At 55.8% G+C, this 18,235-nt stretch overlaps 1 protein-coding gene across 1 annotated transcript; it reads right to left on the bottom strand.

Moving 5' to 3' along the window:
• Positions 1–10: 10 nt before the first annotated feature.
• Positions 11–6,460, bottom strand: CEACAM16 (CEA cell adhesion molecule 16, tectorial membrane component). The gene is made up of 4 exons (XM_031019406.2): positions 5,882–6,460; positions 5,293–5,568; positions 4,011–4,289; positions 11–1,812 (listed from the first exon to the last, which is right to left on the bottom strand). The coding sequence occupies exons 1-4, from the start codon at positions 6,279–6,281 to the stop codon at positions 1,409–1,411; spliced, it is 1,359 nt and encodes a 452-aa protein (XP_030875266.2). The 5' UTR covers positions 6,282–6,460; the 3' UTR covers positions 11–1,408.
• Positions 6,461–18,235: the final 11,775 nt, after the last annotated feature.

Raw genomic sequence — 18,235 nt, 5'->3', positions numbered from 1 at the left:
CCGGCTGCCATCGAAGAGCATTCTACCTTCAGAATTGACCTGGGACCAGGGTTTGATGAAGGAGGGTGTCTAGGGGGTACCTGGCAGTGATTGATTTCCTGATCCTGGAAGCTTCCCGTCTGAGCTGGGAGATGCCATCCCTGACTCAGGGCTTCCAAAAGTACCTGGTCTGATGGGGGAGATGAGACTCCAGACTGGAGAATGACCTAGTTCCCAGTGTCTGAGAGCTCCTGGTCTAATGGGATGAAATCTGCCTCGGGAACATGGCCTCTTGGGCCTGCAGGGATGCCTGGTCTGTTGGGGGTTGCCCTGGTCCCTGATTCTGGAAGCTCCCTGTCTGATGTGGGAGATACAGTCCCTAACTCTGGGAACTCCCAGTGTGATGGAGGAGACCTGGTCCCTGACTCTGGGAGCTCCCAGTCTGATGGAGGAGACCTGGCTCCTGACTCTGGGAGCTCCCAGTCTGATGGAGGAGACATGGTCCTTGACTCTGGGAGCTCCCAGTCTGATGGAGGAGACATGGTCCTTGACTCTGGGAGCTCCCAGTCTGATGGAGGAGACATGGTCCTTGACTCTGGGAGCTCCCAGTCTGATGGAGGAGACATGGTCCCTGACTCTGGGAGCTCCCAGTCTATTGGAGGAGACATGGTCTTTAACTCTGGGAGCTTCCAGTCTGATAGAGGAGACCTGATCCCTGATTCTGGGAGCTCCCAGTCTGATGGAGGAGACATGGCCCCTGACTCTGGGAGTCCCTAGTCTGATGGGCAAGATATGGTCTTCAACATCTGGGAATTGTCAGGCTGATGGAAGAGACATTGTTCCTGACCACCGGAAACTCCTAGTCTGAGGGAGGAGACACAATTCCCACCATCTAGAAGCCTCTATCCTAATGGAGGATTTTACTTCGAGAGAAAAATTCCACCCTCTGACGGTAGAAATTGTCCTCACTCTTGATGTAATGCAAAGGATGAGACACAATCCCAATTGTCTAGGATCTCCCAGTCTAAAGAGGGAGGCATGATCTACCCTCATACTGTGTATCTAGTTTGATGGGGGAGGTAAACTCCCATCATTAGCTTATTTTCCCAATATAGTAGCAGAGGCAATATCTCCTGTTTTGGAGTCTACCCATCTGCCAGGAAAAGGATGCCCTACCCTCAGACTATGTCTCCTCTTTGAAAACCTTCAGTCTGGTGAACCTCTTGTATGAGAGAAGAGAAGCCATGGAAGGTCCCTGTAGTGGCCTTCAGTCTGATGGAGGAGGCCCGTCTACCCCTAGTCTAGGTCATCAGTTGGACGGAAGAGGAAAGAACTCCATTTGGAGATCCCCAAGTCAGATGGCGGAGACACAGCTCTTTCTTTCAGTCTGATGGGGAGGCATATCCACCCTTGATCTGTGTTTCCCAGCCTATGGAGGAGGCAAAACCCCCTTTTGGGAGCCTCTGTCTGAAAAGATTCGCCCTCTGCCCCCTCGGGCACACTCACGGGCCACCTGCAGCTCCACTTCCAGCGTCTCGGTCTTGCCCTGCAACGTGACGGTCTTGAGCGTGTAGCGGCCGGCGTCCGTGAGGTTCAGTTTCTGCACCAGCAGCGAGCAGTTGGCGAAGCCCACTTCCCGGCCTGTGTGCGCGGGGCCTGCGATCCAGTTTCCGGACGGCAGTTGGCTGAGCAGCCGGTTGGGCTCCGAGGCCGGCCCACGGTACCAGGCATAGACCAGCAGGTCCTTGGGGTAGCCCTGGACGGTCAGTGTCACGTCCTGGCCCTCCTTCGGCTTGGTCGGCACAGGCACAATTGTCATGGCAACTGCTGCCGCTGGGGAAAGAGTGGGGGTGGGGGAGCTGGGTCAGCTGGGCCTGCACGGGGCATAGTGTCCCCCTGCCCGCCTCAGCCGGCTCTCCATGCCTCCCCACAGCTGGCGGGTGCTCCCCCCCGTGCCGGGTGCTGGGAAGGAGACAGAGGAGGGAGCTGACTTGTGTGGTAGCGGGGGTGGGGGGTGTTGTGTCCCGACAATGCCTGCCAGGAAGCATTGTTGAGACTGGGAGACCCCAGAGGGTGGGGGGGGGCTCTCTCCCCCATTAGACTAGGAATTTCCAGCCCTTGGGGGATATTTCTCCCATTTAACTAGAAGACCCTAGAGAGTCAAACCATGTCTCCTCCATCAGATTGAAATTCCCAAAATGTAGGGGCCATGTCTCCCCTATCAGATTGGAAATTCTAGAGTATGGGGGGGCATATCTCCCCCATCAGACTGGAAATTCTCAGAATATGGGGGCCTTGTCTCCCTCATCAGATAGTTGGGAGTTATGTACCCCAGGCTGTATCTCTTCTGTCAAACCAAGAGACCTCAGAATGTGGGGGCAATAGTTTCTTATCAAACTGAAAGATTCCAGAGGGTGGGAGGCCATGTCTCTTCCATCAGATTTGAAATTCCAGATTATTGGGCTGGGTCTCTCCAATCAGCCTGGGGACCCCAGAAGTTGGATCGGGGGCATGTCTATCCCATCAGACTGGAAATTCCTAGAAAGTGTGGGGGGGCTTGTACTCCCCCATCAGATTGGGAGTAACCCAGAGGTGGGAACTGTGTCTCCCCCATCAGACTAGGAATTCTCAAAAAAAAAAAAAAAAAAAGGGCCATGTCTCCTCAAGACCACATCTCTCCCATCAGACTACAAAATGTCCCCAAGTGTGGACTGTCTCCTCCATCTGACTGGAAGCTCACTGAGGGTGGGTGTCATGTCTCCTCCATCACTGCTTGAAAACCCATGGAGTGTGAGGCATTGCCTCTTCTCTCTGACTGGCAGCTCCTTGAATAAGGAAGTCATGCTTCCCTATTCCAGGATCATCTCTGGAAGAACAGAGACCATGTCTCCTCCATCAGATCAGAGTCTCCCCCACATGGGGGCCGGGGGATGTTTCCCTTTCCTCTGTCTCTCCCTGGCACGTGCCACAGGGTTGCTGGCCGTTCAGGAGGCCCTTGGGGGCGCTGTACCCACTCCCTGCACATACCTGCACACTTGAACACCCCCCATCTCGGCCCGCGCAGGCAGGGCTTGGGGCAGCACCTGAGGTCATCTGGTATACCCCCCTGTCTCTTGCCAAGACCAGCTGCCAAGGCACCAGGTGGGTGGGGCAGGAGGTACACTTACCTCTGGGGATGCCATTTCTGCTTTGGGTGAAACAGTATCCACCCTTTGGATGAGACCCAGCCTGTTAGTAGGAGGGAGGGGGGAGGGAAGGAGGGAAGGACTGTTCCCACTGTCCCTGGGGGATGGCGGCCACTTGGGAAGGAACCAAGGCAGAATTAACGAGGCCTTAATGTTCAAAGCCACCATCCCCAGGGGATGAGAAAGTGTCCCCTGAGGATCCTGATAGCTCTCAAAACACCAGCTGTGTCTGTGCTACCCCCAGCCCCCAGGTTGTTTGAGGACAGAGGCAAGAGAATGCCTCCCTGGCTGTGTTTTTTCACTTGCCAACAACTGGCTGTGATTTTCCATGTGTTTATGTGTGTGTGTGTGTGTATGCACGCGTGTGCGTTTGCACACACAGTCATCTGGGCCAGATAACTGCATCATCTAGTTGGCTGCACGGTAGTTCAGCTGTCTGCATGGAGGGAATGGGCTGAGCTTCTTAGCAGCTGCGGCAGGCTGAATTTAGAACAGAACAGGAGCACGCACATGAAGGGACGTCTGAATGTTTTCCCCACTCTGCCCTGTGCACAATGTGGACAGGTGGCCCCTTTCTCACTTTGCCACCCCTCAAGGAAGAGTCTGATTCCTTGTTCGTTTTCCAGGTGACAAGGTATGGGCTGTCTCCTTCTGTCACCCGAACGAAGAGGGGTCCCCCTGACACGCCACTTTGTCACTTGGCCAAAGAATGAGTTGAGACTCTCTTACTTTTCAATTATCTGCTGGGCAAAGAGTACCCTAACTGCTGGAGCAGCGGCCAAACCTTTCACGGTCCACCTGGGCCTCCGTGGGGAGGGGGTGGTGGTCAGGCCGGGGGCGACTCACCGGAGAGCTTGACCACCACTGAGGCAGATCCAGAAAGCAGGGTCTTGGGGTTCTTAACAATACACGTGTATGTGCCCTCCTGGGCCGCAGTCATGCTACTGATGTTGAGGTGGTCTCGCCCGTTCTTGAGGGCCCGCCCGTTGAAGGCCCACACGTACTCGGGCTCTGGGCAGGACTGGGACACGCACCACAAGGTGAGGGACATGTTGAAGTCAAGTTTGATGGTGCAGCCCGTGCGGGTGGTAGAGTCCTGGAGGATGGCCACGCGTTCTGGGCCAACTGTGGGGGCAGGAGGGAGAGAGACGGGGCAGTGGAGGGACAGGGGTGTAGAGGTGGGCACCCTTGGCTTCCTCTCCACCAGGCTGGGCCCCTGGGAACGTGTGGGCCTAACGGTGGGAGAAAGCTCTGGTCTTTTTGGATCCCACACAGAACTCTAACTTGCTCTAGGATCTTGAGAATCACTTTGCCTTTTCAGGGGATCTGTTTTCTCTTCTGTAAAAAGAGGGCGTGGGGCCAGACAGAATTTCAAGATATTTTCGAAATCTATGGCCCCATTAAAAAAAAAAAGAAGAAGAAGAAGAAGAAGAAGAAGAAGACTAGACTATCAGTTTCCTGTAAGCCACTCTAAGAGTCTAGAATTCTAGGGCTCCAAGAATCAGTGCAAGAGTCAATGCTTCTAGTCAATGCTTCTAGGCTCTAGGATTCTAAGATTCTAGAAATCTAGGTTTCTAACATTCTAGGATTGGGTGGCTCTAAGATTTTAGAATTCTACTCTACGATTCTAAGAATCTCTGCTTCTCGAGTTTCTAGGATTCTCAGAGTCTAGAATTCAGTGCTTCTTAAATCGAGCATTCCCTGGCCATAGAATTCTAGGCTCTAAGTTTTTCTACATCAGCAGCCCTTGCGTACCTCTGCGATTTACTTGCCCCGGCTTCCACACTGCATATCTGCTGCCCCTGGGAATGACTCCATGCTTTGGTTACATTTTTAAATTTTATCTCTCCTCCCACCCACCACTCACTTCCCGCCTCCCTTTCAAAACCCACCAGCCCTGTGTCCCTTCCTGCAGGTATTGGTTCAGACTGAAGGCTTATTCCATTTCTAGGGTGTTTTTTAGTCCTCAGGGAGATGGGTCAAGTGCATTTTAAGAGGGATCCCTGGCTCCTAACCCCAGCTCACCTCCTGACTCACTGTGTGCCCTCAGGCGCCCTCTCCTGGCCTCAGTTTACCCATCTATGAGGTTTGGGCACTGCGTATTTCTAGTGGGGCCAGGAGGACTCACAGTACACGGTCAGGTTGATGGGCTCGCTGCGGCTGACACTGACCGGGTTCCAGACCTCACACTGGTAGGCTCCAGCCTCCTCCCTGCGGACGCCGTGCCGGGTCAGCACCCGGCCATCGGGGGACTGGCCAAGGCGGACGGCGATGGGCAGGGCTTCGCCATTGAAGAACCAGCGGACCTCAGCGGGGCTGGGGCTGCTGCACATCAGGCGCAGGGTGTCTCGGCGCTCCACCAGTGCCGTGTCATTGGCCATGACCACAGGCTGGGCCAGGATCTCTGTGGGGCAAGAGACAGAGGGGGAGGGGGCCGGGCACTGCCTGCTCCCCCGGCCACCCCCCTCCCCACGCCAGGGGCATGGCTGGACCCTGGTGGTGTCCCTGTAGCCCTAGCCGGAGGGGCAAAGAATGGGATAGGAGGCAGGTGTAGTCCTGGAGGCCATCCTGAAGGAGATGAGCATTTTAATGTTCTTTTGTCTTTTTTTTTGATGGTTTTACATTTATATATATATATATTTTAAGAGGGTCTGGGAAGGAGGTGGGAAGGCTGGCTGTGGCAGAGGGGAGTCCGGAGGGAGGGGGGGGTGTCTCACCATAGACCTGCAAGTATCCGTAGCCCACCTCTGTCTGCAGCTGCCTGTTGAGAGTCTGCAGGATGTAGGTGCCCGAGTGCCCGGGCAGGATGCCCCAGATGTCCAGGCCGCCGTCGGGGCGCACGGCCTCCCGCCCTGTGTGGGCTGGGCCAGGGGTCTCGTCGCCCGTGCTTACGATGTAGCTGGCCACCAGGTAAATCACGTTGAGGGTGGGGCCCGCATACCAGTTGTAGGCAAGCGGCTCCCCCAGAAGCCCGTGGACAGTCAGTGTGACGTTGTCCCCCTCGGCTGGCTGGGCAGGCTCGGGGGTGATAGAGATCTCGGCCCCCACGCTCAGGAAAGCGGCTAAGGAGAAGGAGCCGGAGGGGTCAGCTGAGGCTGGCTTGACCACGGCCCCCATTCAACGAAGGAGGAGACATGGGCTCCTGGTATACAGTGAGTGCTCAATAAGTGCTAGCCAGCTGGAGGGTCTCAGTCCTGCAGTAGGCCTGAGGATTGGATTTGACGGGCTGTGCCAAGGCTCTGGCACGTAGCACGTGCTCAGCCCACAAGACCTTTGGATTTCATGGGGCCCGGAGGGTTTTCCCAGGGTGAGAGTCACCAAACTGAGGCTTACACAATCAGGCAGGCCCGTCTAGCCCCTGGGCCCCGACTCCCAGGCCAGTGCTCTTCCTCTGCCTCTCCAGGCCTGACCACAGCAGAAAGTAGGGGTGTGCTGACTTGACTCCGCCCTTTTCCTTTCAACCCCGGGAGATAAGCCCTAAACCCGACTGGCTGGTCAGGGCTGATCGGGTTTGAATTGTGTGCGGTTGGTTGCCTGGAATGGGTGGCCATGGCGATTCTCGGGGAAGAAGTGCTTGCATGGCTGGCCTGGTTTCTGGTACTTTCCAGGCTGAGAAACCATGGCTAGGGGTGAGGGCTCTGGGTCGAGCACTCATCCCTGCACCGCTGGCTGGGTGACCCCAGCCAGGGGCCTCCCGTCTCCGAGCCTCAGGTCTCTCGTCGATGAAGTGGGGGGTCGTGAGTGGGCCTCCCATCTAGGGTGGTTGTTCACACACGGAAGACATTTAGAACAGCTCCAGGGGCACGGCCAGTGCTAGCCAGTGTTGCTTATTCTGACCTTCAAACGTCCCTGTGAGTTTAGCCCGTTTCATAGATGAAGACACAGGCCGAGAAGGGGAAGGCGACTGCCTGCCCAAAGCCACGTCCTCAGGGAGAGGCCGAGCTGCTGGCTAGAGCTCACCCCAGCCAAGCTTCCAAGGAGGCTCAGAGGCTCCCCTGCCTCAGCTCACGCCCCGATCTTAGAAATCTCTGAGGTCTGCCCTGCAGACCTCTCTGGGTGGCCGTCCCTGGCCAGCCCCATGCCAGTGCCTCCCGGAGAAGCAAACGATGCCCTCCCTACCCAGCCTGCAGGACATCTGGCTCCCACCTGCCCTCACCCGGGCCGGAGATCCCCGCCCTTCCCCGAGCCCATCGGGGGGCTGAGGTTGTGGGGAGCACCGTTCTCGCTCACCACTGAGGACGAGCCAGCTGCACCCGGTCAGCGCCATCTTTCGCCCCCAGCCTGGTCTTGAAGGCGGTGGTGTTGGCGTCCCCGTGCTCCGAGGCCCTTGCTGGTGGGGACCTGGCTCCGTCTGGCGCGGGACCTGGGAGGGTTCGGTGATTTGGAGCCGGGGGAGATCACCTGAATTTGGAGGGATCGAGTCACCGAGGATCTGGGGCCCCGTGTGGGTACCAGAGTGGGTGTGGCAGGCACGGGCCAGGGGCCACGACCTGGCCAGGCCTCCTGGGGTGCTGCCTAACCTTCTTTGTGCCAAGGGCCCGGGTTTGGTACCAGGAGAAGAACCAGGTCGCCAGGAGGAGGCGGCGGCGCGGGGGAAGATTTTAGGGCAGTTCTTACCCGGGGCCCAGGCCTCGGCCTCCCTGGTGAACTTGGGGGTCACCGAGGAATGAAACCAACGAGCAGTGACTGTCATTTCCCGGCCTCTGCACCGTGGATGACCTTCAGCTGTCCTCTCGGGATGTCCTGCGAGGTGGGCCCTGTTAGAACCCCCATTTGCAGATAGGGAAACTGAGGCACCGGGTACGGGCTCTGACTTGCTCAAGTTCCTGCCGGGAGAGGGAATATGAACCCTGCTCTGTCTCCAAAGCCACACAGGGGGAAGGAGGCGGGGCGGCTACACACTTTCTTTGGGGCTCCACTCCCTACCGGCCTCCCCCACGGGGCTGAGAAACCCACATTCTCTCTTCCCTTCTTCGGCCTTGTTTTCCCTGCCTCTCAGGTGTGTGTGTGGAGGGCTTGGGGCCAGAGAGAGTCCGGTTTTGACCTTGGCTCTGCACTTACCCGAAGTGGGGTTGGAGGCAGCCCCTTGCTGAGTCTCCATTTGCTGCCCTGAGAAGCAGGGCTGAGGGTAGACCCTGCTCAGGGTTGTTGAGAGCACGTAGTGAGATGGCCAGCACCTGGCAGGATGGGGCCGCACACACGAGGTCTGGTTGGTGTGACTGTTATTAAAGGTGCAGGCCCTGGACTTAGTCCACTGTCCCCTACCTCCACGACCCTGGGCAAGTTATGGAGCCTGTTGGGCCTCAGTGTCCTCATCTGAGAAATGGGAACAATGACCATACCCACCCCAAAGGGCTGTTTTAGTCAACAAATATTGAATGAGCATCTCCTGTCTGCCAGGCACTGTTCTCGGTGCTAGTAGATAAAATCCCTGCCCTCTTGGGGCTGACATTCATGGGGTAAACGAATAAAATATAAACTCGAGGGGGCCTGGATGGCTCAGTCGGTTAAGCGTCTGCCTTCGGCTCGGGGCATGATCCCAGAGTCCTGGGATCGAGTCCCACGTCGGGCTCCCTGCTCGGCGGGGAGCCTGCTTCTCCCTCTCCCTCCACCTGCCGGTCCCCCTGCTTGTGCTCTCTCTCTCCCCCCTCAAATAAATAAATAAACAAAATATTTTAAAAATAAAATATAAACTCTATTCTGTGTGGGATGGACCTAAGTGCTGTTGGGGAAAACTAAAGCCAGGAAGGGGGCTTGTGATTTTTAAATTGGAGGTTGGGGAGGGGATCAGGGACGGTGTCTCCGGAAAGGTGAGGTTGGCCGAGGCCGTGGGGGGGGCGGTCTGGGGGAAGAATGTTTTTGACAGATGTGTTCTTATTGATGTCTTGATGGCTTCTGGGTCCTGGTCCTTCTCAGGCCCCAGCGGCCTGTGTCTGGGCAGGAGCCGTCCCTGTGGCTCACCCGTCCTGGTTTGCTCCTCCTAGTTTGCCCGGTGTCCTGTGTCCTGAGCTACCCTGGCAGGGCGGGGCTCTGATGGGGGTGGTGGCGGGAGGTGTAGATGCCCTGGCCCCTCCTGTTTCCCCTGCCCCGCCTGCAACCTCACCTCATCCTTCTCTGTCCTGACCCAGGCCTCTCCCCTGAGCCCTGGGACGGCGTCCCGGCGTCATCCAGGATGCCTCCCCCCAGGTGTCCCTGGGCACCGCTCACTCACCTTGTCCCAAACTGACCTTGGCATCTTCCCCCAGCCCTGCTCCTCCTCTTCCTCTTATCAGGGATGGCGCCACCATCCACCTGTCACTGGGACACAGAGACCCAGGGCTGTGTCCCTGACGCTTCCGCCCCCGCCCCTCCCAGCGCACCACACCCTGTTGCATCTGCTCTTAAATCTCTCTTCCATATGTGCCTTCCTCTCCCTCCCTGTGCCCTCTGCCCTGGTCCAGGCATCCCCCCGCCCCCCCCCGTCTGGTTTTCCTCTGCAAGTTCTCCCAGGTCCCTGGCCCTGGTCTCACCCTCCCTCCTTCCATGGTGCTTAGCACCTGCCATGACTCCCCAGTGCCCTCAGGAGAAAGCCCAGCTTCTTGGTGCAGCCCATGAGGCCCTGCATGGCCGAGCCCCCGCTGGCTTGACCAGCCTCAGGGACACCCCTTCCTGCCGGGAACTATACTCCAGATATTCTGTCTTATGTCCTCTCCACCCAGCAGATCCCTGCTTCCCTCTGCTCTATTCCATTACCTGCCCGACTCCTCCTCCTCCAGGAAGCCCTCTTGGACTCTCAGGCTGGGTTAAGGACACCCTGGGATCCCCAGTCCCCGCCCTGACCACCGTGGGTCCTCACAGTCAGGGGTGGGCCTGTCTCCCCTTCCGGACTGAGTCCCGGCAGGGCAGAACCTGGGCCACTGCTGTCACTACTGTGTCCCCATTGCTGCCCAGCACAGGGTCGGGCACAGAGCAGGGGCTCAAAGGGTGTTTGTGGAAGCGGACACCAGGTGTGGATGACAGAGACAGGAGTCTCCAGGGAGGCCCGGGTTTCTGGTGATTCGCTATCTGGTTGAGGAGCGTGATGAGGCCGCGTCTCTGCGAGGCCTGAGACACATCCAGGCTTTTGTCCAGGCTCTGTCGTGGCTCCCTACCCCTTGTGGGGTCACGCTGACGGCTCTCTGCTGTCCTTGTCCTTCCAGGTCCGCCCCCAGCCCCCACCCCCCTGCCTCTCCTCTGGTGCTCTTGGACAGGAGCCTGGATCTTTGGTTCGCTTGAGAGCTGAAGTTTCTTTTTCTTTCTTTCTTTCTTTTTTTTTTTTTTTTAAAGATTTTAGTTATTTATTTGACAGAGAGAGACACAGCGAGAGCAGGAACACAAGCAGGGGGAGTGGGAGAGGGAGAAGCAGGCTCTCCGGCTAGCAGGGAGCCCGATGCGGGGCTCGATCCCGGGACCCTGGGATCATGACCTGAGCCGAAGGCAGACGCTCAACGACTGAGCCACCCAGGCGCCCCAGATCATTCATTTTTTATGTTGATTCCATGTTGAGATGATAACATTTTGCGTATGTTGGGTTAAATAAATTCATTTCACCTGTTTGTGTGTGTGTGTGTGTGTGCGCGCGTGTGCTTTTCTTCATGTGATACCAGGATGTCTTCTTTGTGTATGTGGCTGGTGTCCCTTCTGTCGGAAGGCGCTGGAACGGACAGGGGGTGGCGGTGGTTGGACCGGGGACGGGGCGGTGGGGGGAGGGGAATGGACGGATCGCACGGATCTGGTTTACACCGATGCTATCATTCATTTTGACATTGTTGGCTTTACCTGTTCCCTCATCAGGCACCCCCTCTCCCTCCTTCCCCGAGGATCGGTTTTGCAGCCCAGGGAAACTGAGGCTCAGGGCCATTGCCTCAGGAGGTTGGAGTGGGTGAGTCTTATCTTCGCCCAGCACAGCAGGCTGGGGACAAGGTTCCCTGATCTTGTTTTGTCAGCTCTTCCGCCACCCCCAGCCCTCTTATCTGACCAGCCACGTCACTAGCTCCCTGGGGAGCCCGCCTGAGACCCCACCCACTGCGGACTTAATCAGTATATGTTAGATGGAAACTATCCTGGGCCCCTGTGGCTGGACCCCTGTCCCATCCTCCTTAGGCAGAAACCTTGGAGCTGAGGGGTCAGCTGGAGCTAATCCCTCAGCGAGGCCAAAGCAGGTTTCTGACCCCCGCTCCCCACCTCCCCTTATCTGCTGAGAGGAGGCCTGGGTGCTGCAATATTTACTCATGGACCTGACCTCAGGGTGTGGCTTCCTGTGCCTGCCTGGCAGGCAAGGTCTGGGCTCTGGCCTGGGGAGGCTGTCCTTGGGGAGAAGGGACCCCAGATCCCCCAAAGTCCTCCCCTCCCCCGGAAGAGGACCTGGGCTACCATGCAGGAGGGGGACAGGCGGATTGCAGGGGACAGCCTCACACCTTAGCACAGGCTCTTCCCTCTGCCTGGAATCCCATCCCCCCCTTCCTCTCACCTCGTTCACGGGGGGAGAGGGGGGTTTCCAAGTCCTTCAATCATTCGACAAATATTTATTGAGTGCCAACTATCTGCCGGGCTGTGCTGGGGATACAGGCAACATCCCTTTCCTTGTGGGGCGTAATCCTATTGGAGGGAGAGGAACATTAATCAAAAAAACTGATACAGCATATCATGTCAAGGAGAGATAACTGCTATAAAAAAATAAAGTAGGGTCAGAGGATAGGAGTGACGGGGGTTGTTGCTCTTTTAGCTAGGGCGGTCCGGGAGGGCTTTTCTGAAGAAGTGACATGTGAGCTGAGACCCGAAGGAGGTGACACAGGGTCTGCGAACATCTGGGGGAAGGGTGTTTGGGGCAGCAGGCACAGCAAGTGCAAAGGCCCTGAGGCAGGAAGGTCTCTGGTGAGTGTGAGGAGAGCAAGGCGGCTGGTGTGGCTGGAGCTGAGTGAGGGAGGGGGCCATGGGATAAGGTACTTACAGGGAGAGCAGGGGACCTAGGGAGTAGGACGGATGCAAGATGCAAGATGCAAGATGGCCCACTAGAGGTGAGTGGGGTGATGGTAAGGCCAATGAGTGACAGAAGAGAAGGATCTAGGTCTGGAGTGAAGGGCTGCAGGGGGCTGGATTGGTAAGTGTGAGAAGCTGGACTTTTCCGGAGTTAGGGAGGTGGAGGGGAGCGGAGAGAGAGTGCCAGCTTTCCTCGGGGCGCGGGGGCGGGGGGACAAGTGTCAGAAGGACCTGGGTGGGGGGCGGGGCACCTGGCTACATGTCCTTTCTCTCTCTCAGCCTCATTTTATTCATCAGGAATATGGGAAGGGGTGGATTTGGATTTAGAGTTAGGTAAAAACAATTTAATAACTTTTTATTCTGGAAAATTTCCAAATTCCACACACTCATCAAAAGTAGAGGGGAGAGCAATGCCTCTCTGCCCATCCCCCAGCTCCCTCCAATCTTGCTTCCCTTCCTCCACCCATGCCTGACCTACAGTATTTGAAGGCAACTTCCAGGCCTCTTATCATCCTATTCATAGATACCTCAGCCTGTATCCCTAAAACATAGGGACTCATTAAAAAAACAACAACAAAAAACCCCACAATGTCATATTTTCACCTAACACGTGAAAATAAGATGAACAAAAAACACTTCCTTAATATCTTCAAATACCTAGGGGTGCCTGGGTGGCTCAGTCTTCAAGCGTCTGCCTTCGGCTCAGGTCATGATCCCAGGGTCCTGGGATCGAGCCCTGAGTCGGGCTCCCTGCTCTGCGGGAAGCCTGCTTCTCCCTCTCCCACTCCCCCTGCTTGTGTTCCCTCTCTCGCTCTCTCTCTGTCAAATAAATAAATAAAATCTTAAAAAAAAATCTTCAAATACCTAGTCAGTATTCAGATTTCCAGTCTCATAAATATCATCTCTTTCTTAGCTTCACTGGGAGCATGAATTTCTTTCTGTCTTCTTTTTCAGGATTTCTTTTTTAAGTCATCTCTATGCCCCACGTGGGGCTCGAACTCATGACCCGGAGATCAAGAGTCGCCCGCTCCACCGACTGAGCCAGCCGGGCGCTCCCCCCTGGGGCGTGATTTTCAGAGCATAAAGTTCACCTTGGGTAGCCATCACCAGATCTCATTTGAGAACACCTTCACCACCCCGAAAGTTTCCTCCCGCCAGAATCCAGAAAGGGTTCGATATTTTGAAATGCTGACTCCCGCAGTGGGACGCTATCTTCAAGCTAAATTTTCCATGCAACCCCAGTGCATTTAGCAGATAAAGATCCCCTGGTCTAAACTCATGGGCTCCCCTCTGGGCTCCAGGTACAGGGAGAGGCCTGCTGCATGGCCTTCGGGGGCTACACCCCTGCGGAAGGTCCACCTCCACCCACCTGGCCCTGCCAGACAGACGCTTTCAGAGGGCAATGCCCTCTGCCTACAAAGGGGTTGAGTTCGGGAGGGAAGGGTTTTCCCCATGAATCATAATCAGTCTTGGACATGGGCCAGCCCATTTCCTTCCCCAGACAGCCACTTCCTCATTTGTATAACGAGGAGCCACAGCCCTGAGAATCTAGTGGTGCCCAGGGCTCAGAGGAAGGGAGTGGGGGTCTGCACTGAGCCTTGGGGGGCAGAGCTTGGGTGGAGAGAGTGAAGGACTAGGGGGGGCTCCTAGTCCCAGCCGAGGACACTGGTGTCTTCCAAATCGGGCCCAACACTTCACCCAGTGCCTCAAGTTCCCCCCTCGGTGATGCCTCTCTGTTTGGGGTGAGCAGTGCCTTCTCCATGGGCCCTCATGTGGAAGGCAGACCCCTCTGCTTGGACACGCGGACCCCATAGTGGTGGCCGTGGGTTACGTTTGGTCCTTCTTTACGGACTGGGATGAGTAGAGGAGAAAGTCGGGTGTTAGATTTTGCTCTATTCCCAGTGTGTCCATTTTCTACGCCGCATGACCTGAATCTTCTATGCCTCAGTTTTCTTATCTGGGAAATGGGACTGGTCCTAGCACTTCCCTCACAAAACCGCGGTGAGGCTCAAATAAGTTGACAAACGTGAAGCACTCAGCACAGCACCTGGCAGGTTCCGTTGCCTCCCCCGAGACGGCCAGCTTCCCGAGAGGAGGGGCTCATCCGCTTGCTCTTATGTCTCTGGAGCCCGGGTGGGGCTCATTCAACAGAGCTGGGTGTCCAGCAGGGGCTCAGAGAACGTCTGTCGATGGATGAGTGGGGACTGCCAGGTACAGGAAGGGAAGGATATATAGATACTGAGAATGCGCACACATTCACTTATCCTGCGTAAGTTCCCCGAGCCCTTGCCCTGTGCCTGCCATGCTGGGTGGCGCTGGGACCCATCCCTGACCCAGCAGCCTTGGTTGGCCCTGCCCGTCCGGGGCTTATAGTCCAGTGGCAAGACAAATCTCTAGACAGTGACCACCCAGAGTGGGCAGGGCTGAGGTAGAGGAACTCAGGAGAAGGACCTGACCCAGCTTGACAGTCAGGGAGGGCTTCCTGGAGGAAGAGGTGTCTGAGTTGAGACCGGGAGGATGAATGGGAGTGGGGCCGGCAGGGTGGAGCACCGTGCCTGTGGTCATGCTGCCAGCACAGGGAGCAGAATGTGGAGGGCCTGGAAGCAGTTCAGTGTGGTGGATGATAGACCCCAGACCACAGAGTGGGGGTGAAGGTCAGGGGTGTTGAGAGGGAGGCTGAGGGGACTCCAGGAGCCAGAACTGCCAGGGATCTGCCCGCTATCGTGAGAAGCCTGGACTTTAAGGGCACTGGGGAGCCATGGATGGTTCCGAGCAGGGAGGGGCAGAACTGAGTTTGGGATTTAGAAAGCTCCCTTGGGCTGTCTTGTGGTGGGAGGATAGGAGGGGGCAGGAGACCAGGTAGGAGGCCGGAAAGGTGATGGGCAGACACGACCTGGCCCAGGGCTGGGCTGTAGAGATCCCAAGCTCAGGAGGCCTAGGAGGTAGGTTCTGGTGTTTACCCCTCCCTGAGGGAAGGAGGAGCCCAGGTTTTGGGTCTGGGCAACTGGGTGCATTCTCTGGGCTCTCAGAAGGGTAAACAAAGGGCCAGAGGCTGGGGACAGGTGCCCCGAGGTGGGGTGGGGAGGTCCTCCAAGCAGCCAGTGTGCTGGTCCGTGGGTCTGCGTGGTCCTCTGCTGCCCCCTGCTGGCTCTGCATTGACACTGGCCCTGCCTGCAAGTCCGGCAGAAAGGACGGATCCAACCAACTTAAATCCCAACCAGTGATAAAAGATGACATTTCTGGGGCGGCCCTGCTTCAGGATGCACCCATGTTCACTGTCCCCCCCCTCGCCGCCCCCCGGGTCTCCAGCTGCCTTCTCCCAACACACCGAAATGAATTCAAAACCGACTTCCCAAACCTACCCTCTTCCCTCCCTCCCTCCCTCTCTCCCTCGCTTCTCTTTCTTGGTTTTATTGAGATATAATTCACATACCAGACAATTCACCCATTTAAAGTGTACAATTCAGTGTTTTTAATATGTTCATAGGGTTGTGCAACCATCTGCATGATCAATTTTAGAACATTTCCATCCCCCCCCCAAAGAAACCCTGTACCCCTTATTAGGCACTCTCCATCCCCCTGTCCCTCCAGCTCCTGGCAACCACTCAGCTGTCTGAGCTTCCTGTCTCCATGGATTTGTCTGTTCTGGACATTTCCCATCAATGAAATCAGACAATATGTAACTTTTTGTGTCTGGCTGCTTTCACTCACCATCATGTTCTCAAGGTTCATTCACATTGTTGCATGGCCCAGTACTTCGGTCCTTATTTATGGCCGCCCTATATCCCACTATCTGGATACACCATGTTTTGTTTCTCCATTCACCCGCTGACAGACGTTTGGGTTGTTTTCACTTTTTGGCTATTATGAGCGGTGCTGTGAACATTCGTGTACAAGTTTTCACGTGGACATGTTTTCCCTCCTTGCAAACCTGACCCTCTTTTTTTTTTTTTTTAAAGATTTTATTTATTTATTTGAGAGAGAGAATGAGAGACAGAGAGCACGAGAGGGAAGCGGGTCAGAGGGAGAAGCAGACCCCCCGCCGAGCAGGGAGCCCGATGCGGGACTCCATCCCGGGACTCCAGGATCATGACCTGAGCCGAAGGCAGTCGCTTAACCAACTGAGCCACCCAGGCGCCCCAAACCTGACCCTCTTGCACTGTGAATGCCACCACTGCCCCTGCTTTCCATCAGCAAGTCAGACATGGGGCAGGGCTCCCGCGCTCCAGCCCCACCCCCAGCTTTCTGGGCACCTGCTCATTCTCCTTCGTAACATCACTCCCCTGGAAATTATGTTTGATGCCATTGGTTGTCAGTTCTCTGAGGGCAGGGATCTCTGTTGTGTCCTTAGTGATAACAACTGCACACAGCAGGTGATCAATAAATGTTTGTTGAGCTGATGAACCAACACGTTTGTGACATCCTCCTGCCTCATCCCCGGACATCTCACCCAGGACCAAATTCTGTCAATGTTTTGTTCTAAATATCTTTTGGCTCTGTGTATTTCGTCCCCCAGCCATGCCCGCCACCCTGGTCCAGCACCTGCTGAATGAATGAATGAGTCATTGAATGAAGAGGTGGAGGAGAGCAGGTCTTCCTGGGAAGTTTTCTCAGGGAGACATAGTGGTTGAGAATGGGGGCTCTCGTGTGAGTCATGATGGCGTATTGATTGGGCTGTTCGTGCATATCGGTCTTGCCTATTCTTTTTTTTTTTTTTTTTAAGATTTTATTTATTTGAGAAAGTATGAGAGAGAGAGAGCACGAGCAGGGGTAGCAGGCAGAGGGAGAGGGAGAAGCAGGCTGCCAGCTGAGCAGGGAGCCCGATGCGGGACTCTATCCCAGGGCCCTGGGATCAAGAGCTGAGCCGAAGACAGACGCTCAACAGACTGAGCCCCCCAGGCACCCCCGTTTCCCCTATTCTGTATATATGGTAGCATTGCACCTGCCCAGCGCTCTTGACATTAGAGTGTATCATGTGCCTTCCTTTGGCCAAGGAGATGTGGGTGGGCGTGTCACTTCTGGGTGAAAGCCTTTAAAAGCCTGCATGCTTTGCCATGTCCCCTCCCTTTTTAAAGGTTCTGTCTCCAAATACAGTCCCAGGGAGGGTTAGGGTTTCAACATCCAGGGAGGGTTAGGGTTTCAACATACACATTTTGGGGGATGCAATTCCGTCCGTATCAGGGTTGATACTAAGCGAGCAATCAGGCTCAGAGAGCTTACTCTTAAAAAAATACTGTCTTTTTTTTTTTTTATTTATTTATTTGACAGAGAGAGAGACAGTGAGAGAGGGAACACAAGCAGGGGAGTGGGAGAGGGAGAAGCAGGCTTCCAGCGGAGCAGGGAGCCCGATGCGGGGCTCGATCCCAGGACCCTGGGATCATGACCTGAGCTGAAGGCAGACGCTTAACGACAGACACCCAGGCGCCCCAATACTGTCGTCATGAAGGTGGGGGTTGTATGAATCAAGTTTTAGAAGGACGTGGATGCAAAGAATCCCAAAGTAATGGTAGCTTGCACAAGAGAGAAGTCTTTCTCTCCCAGGTAACTTATCTAACCTGGCGTGGTGGCTCTGTCCCCGTTGCTGTCCCTGCCCCAGCTCCCTCTGACCCGGCTCTGTGCGCCCCTGTCCATGTGATCCGAGATGGCTCTCACCACCCCATCTTCAGCCTCTGGGAAGGGGGAAATGCTCTCCCTTTAAGGGTGTGACTTGAGGACCGTGCGCAGCTATCACTTCTGCTCACATCCCATTGGCCGGGAATTAGTCACATGGCTATCTCAAGCTGCAGGGCAAACTGGGAAATGTAGTTTTTCTGCTCAGCAGCCATGCTCTTGGTTCAAAACCGAGAGGTTTTATTACTGAGGAAAAGGAAAGAACAGATACTGGGGTTTGACGAGGGGTTGCTGGAAAAGAGGAGAGGAAGGCAGACACTCTGCACCAGAGTGGCCAGTGCTGGGGCCGACCCTGCCCATGCCTTGACCTGGTTGACCTTCTCCGAAGCAGGAGATCAGGGTGTCCCTAGAGGTCTGGGGATGGAGAAATCCTTACAGGGAGTATTCGAGTATTGAGTCAGCAG

The sequence above is a fragment of the Leptonychotes weddellii genome, chromosome 16 (genome assembly GCF_054177405.1).
Source record: "Leptonychotes weddellii isolate Sample4059 chromosome 16, ASM5417740v2, whole genome shotgun sequence".
In the NCBI taxonomy this organism is placed as follows: Eukaryota; Metazoa; Chordata; class Mammalia; order Carnivora; family Phocidae; genus Leptonychotes; species Leptonychotes weddellii.
This window is presented reverse-complemented; position numbering and strand designations above follow the sequence as displayed.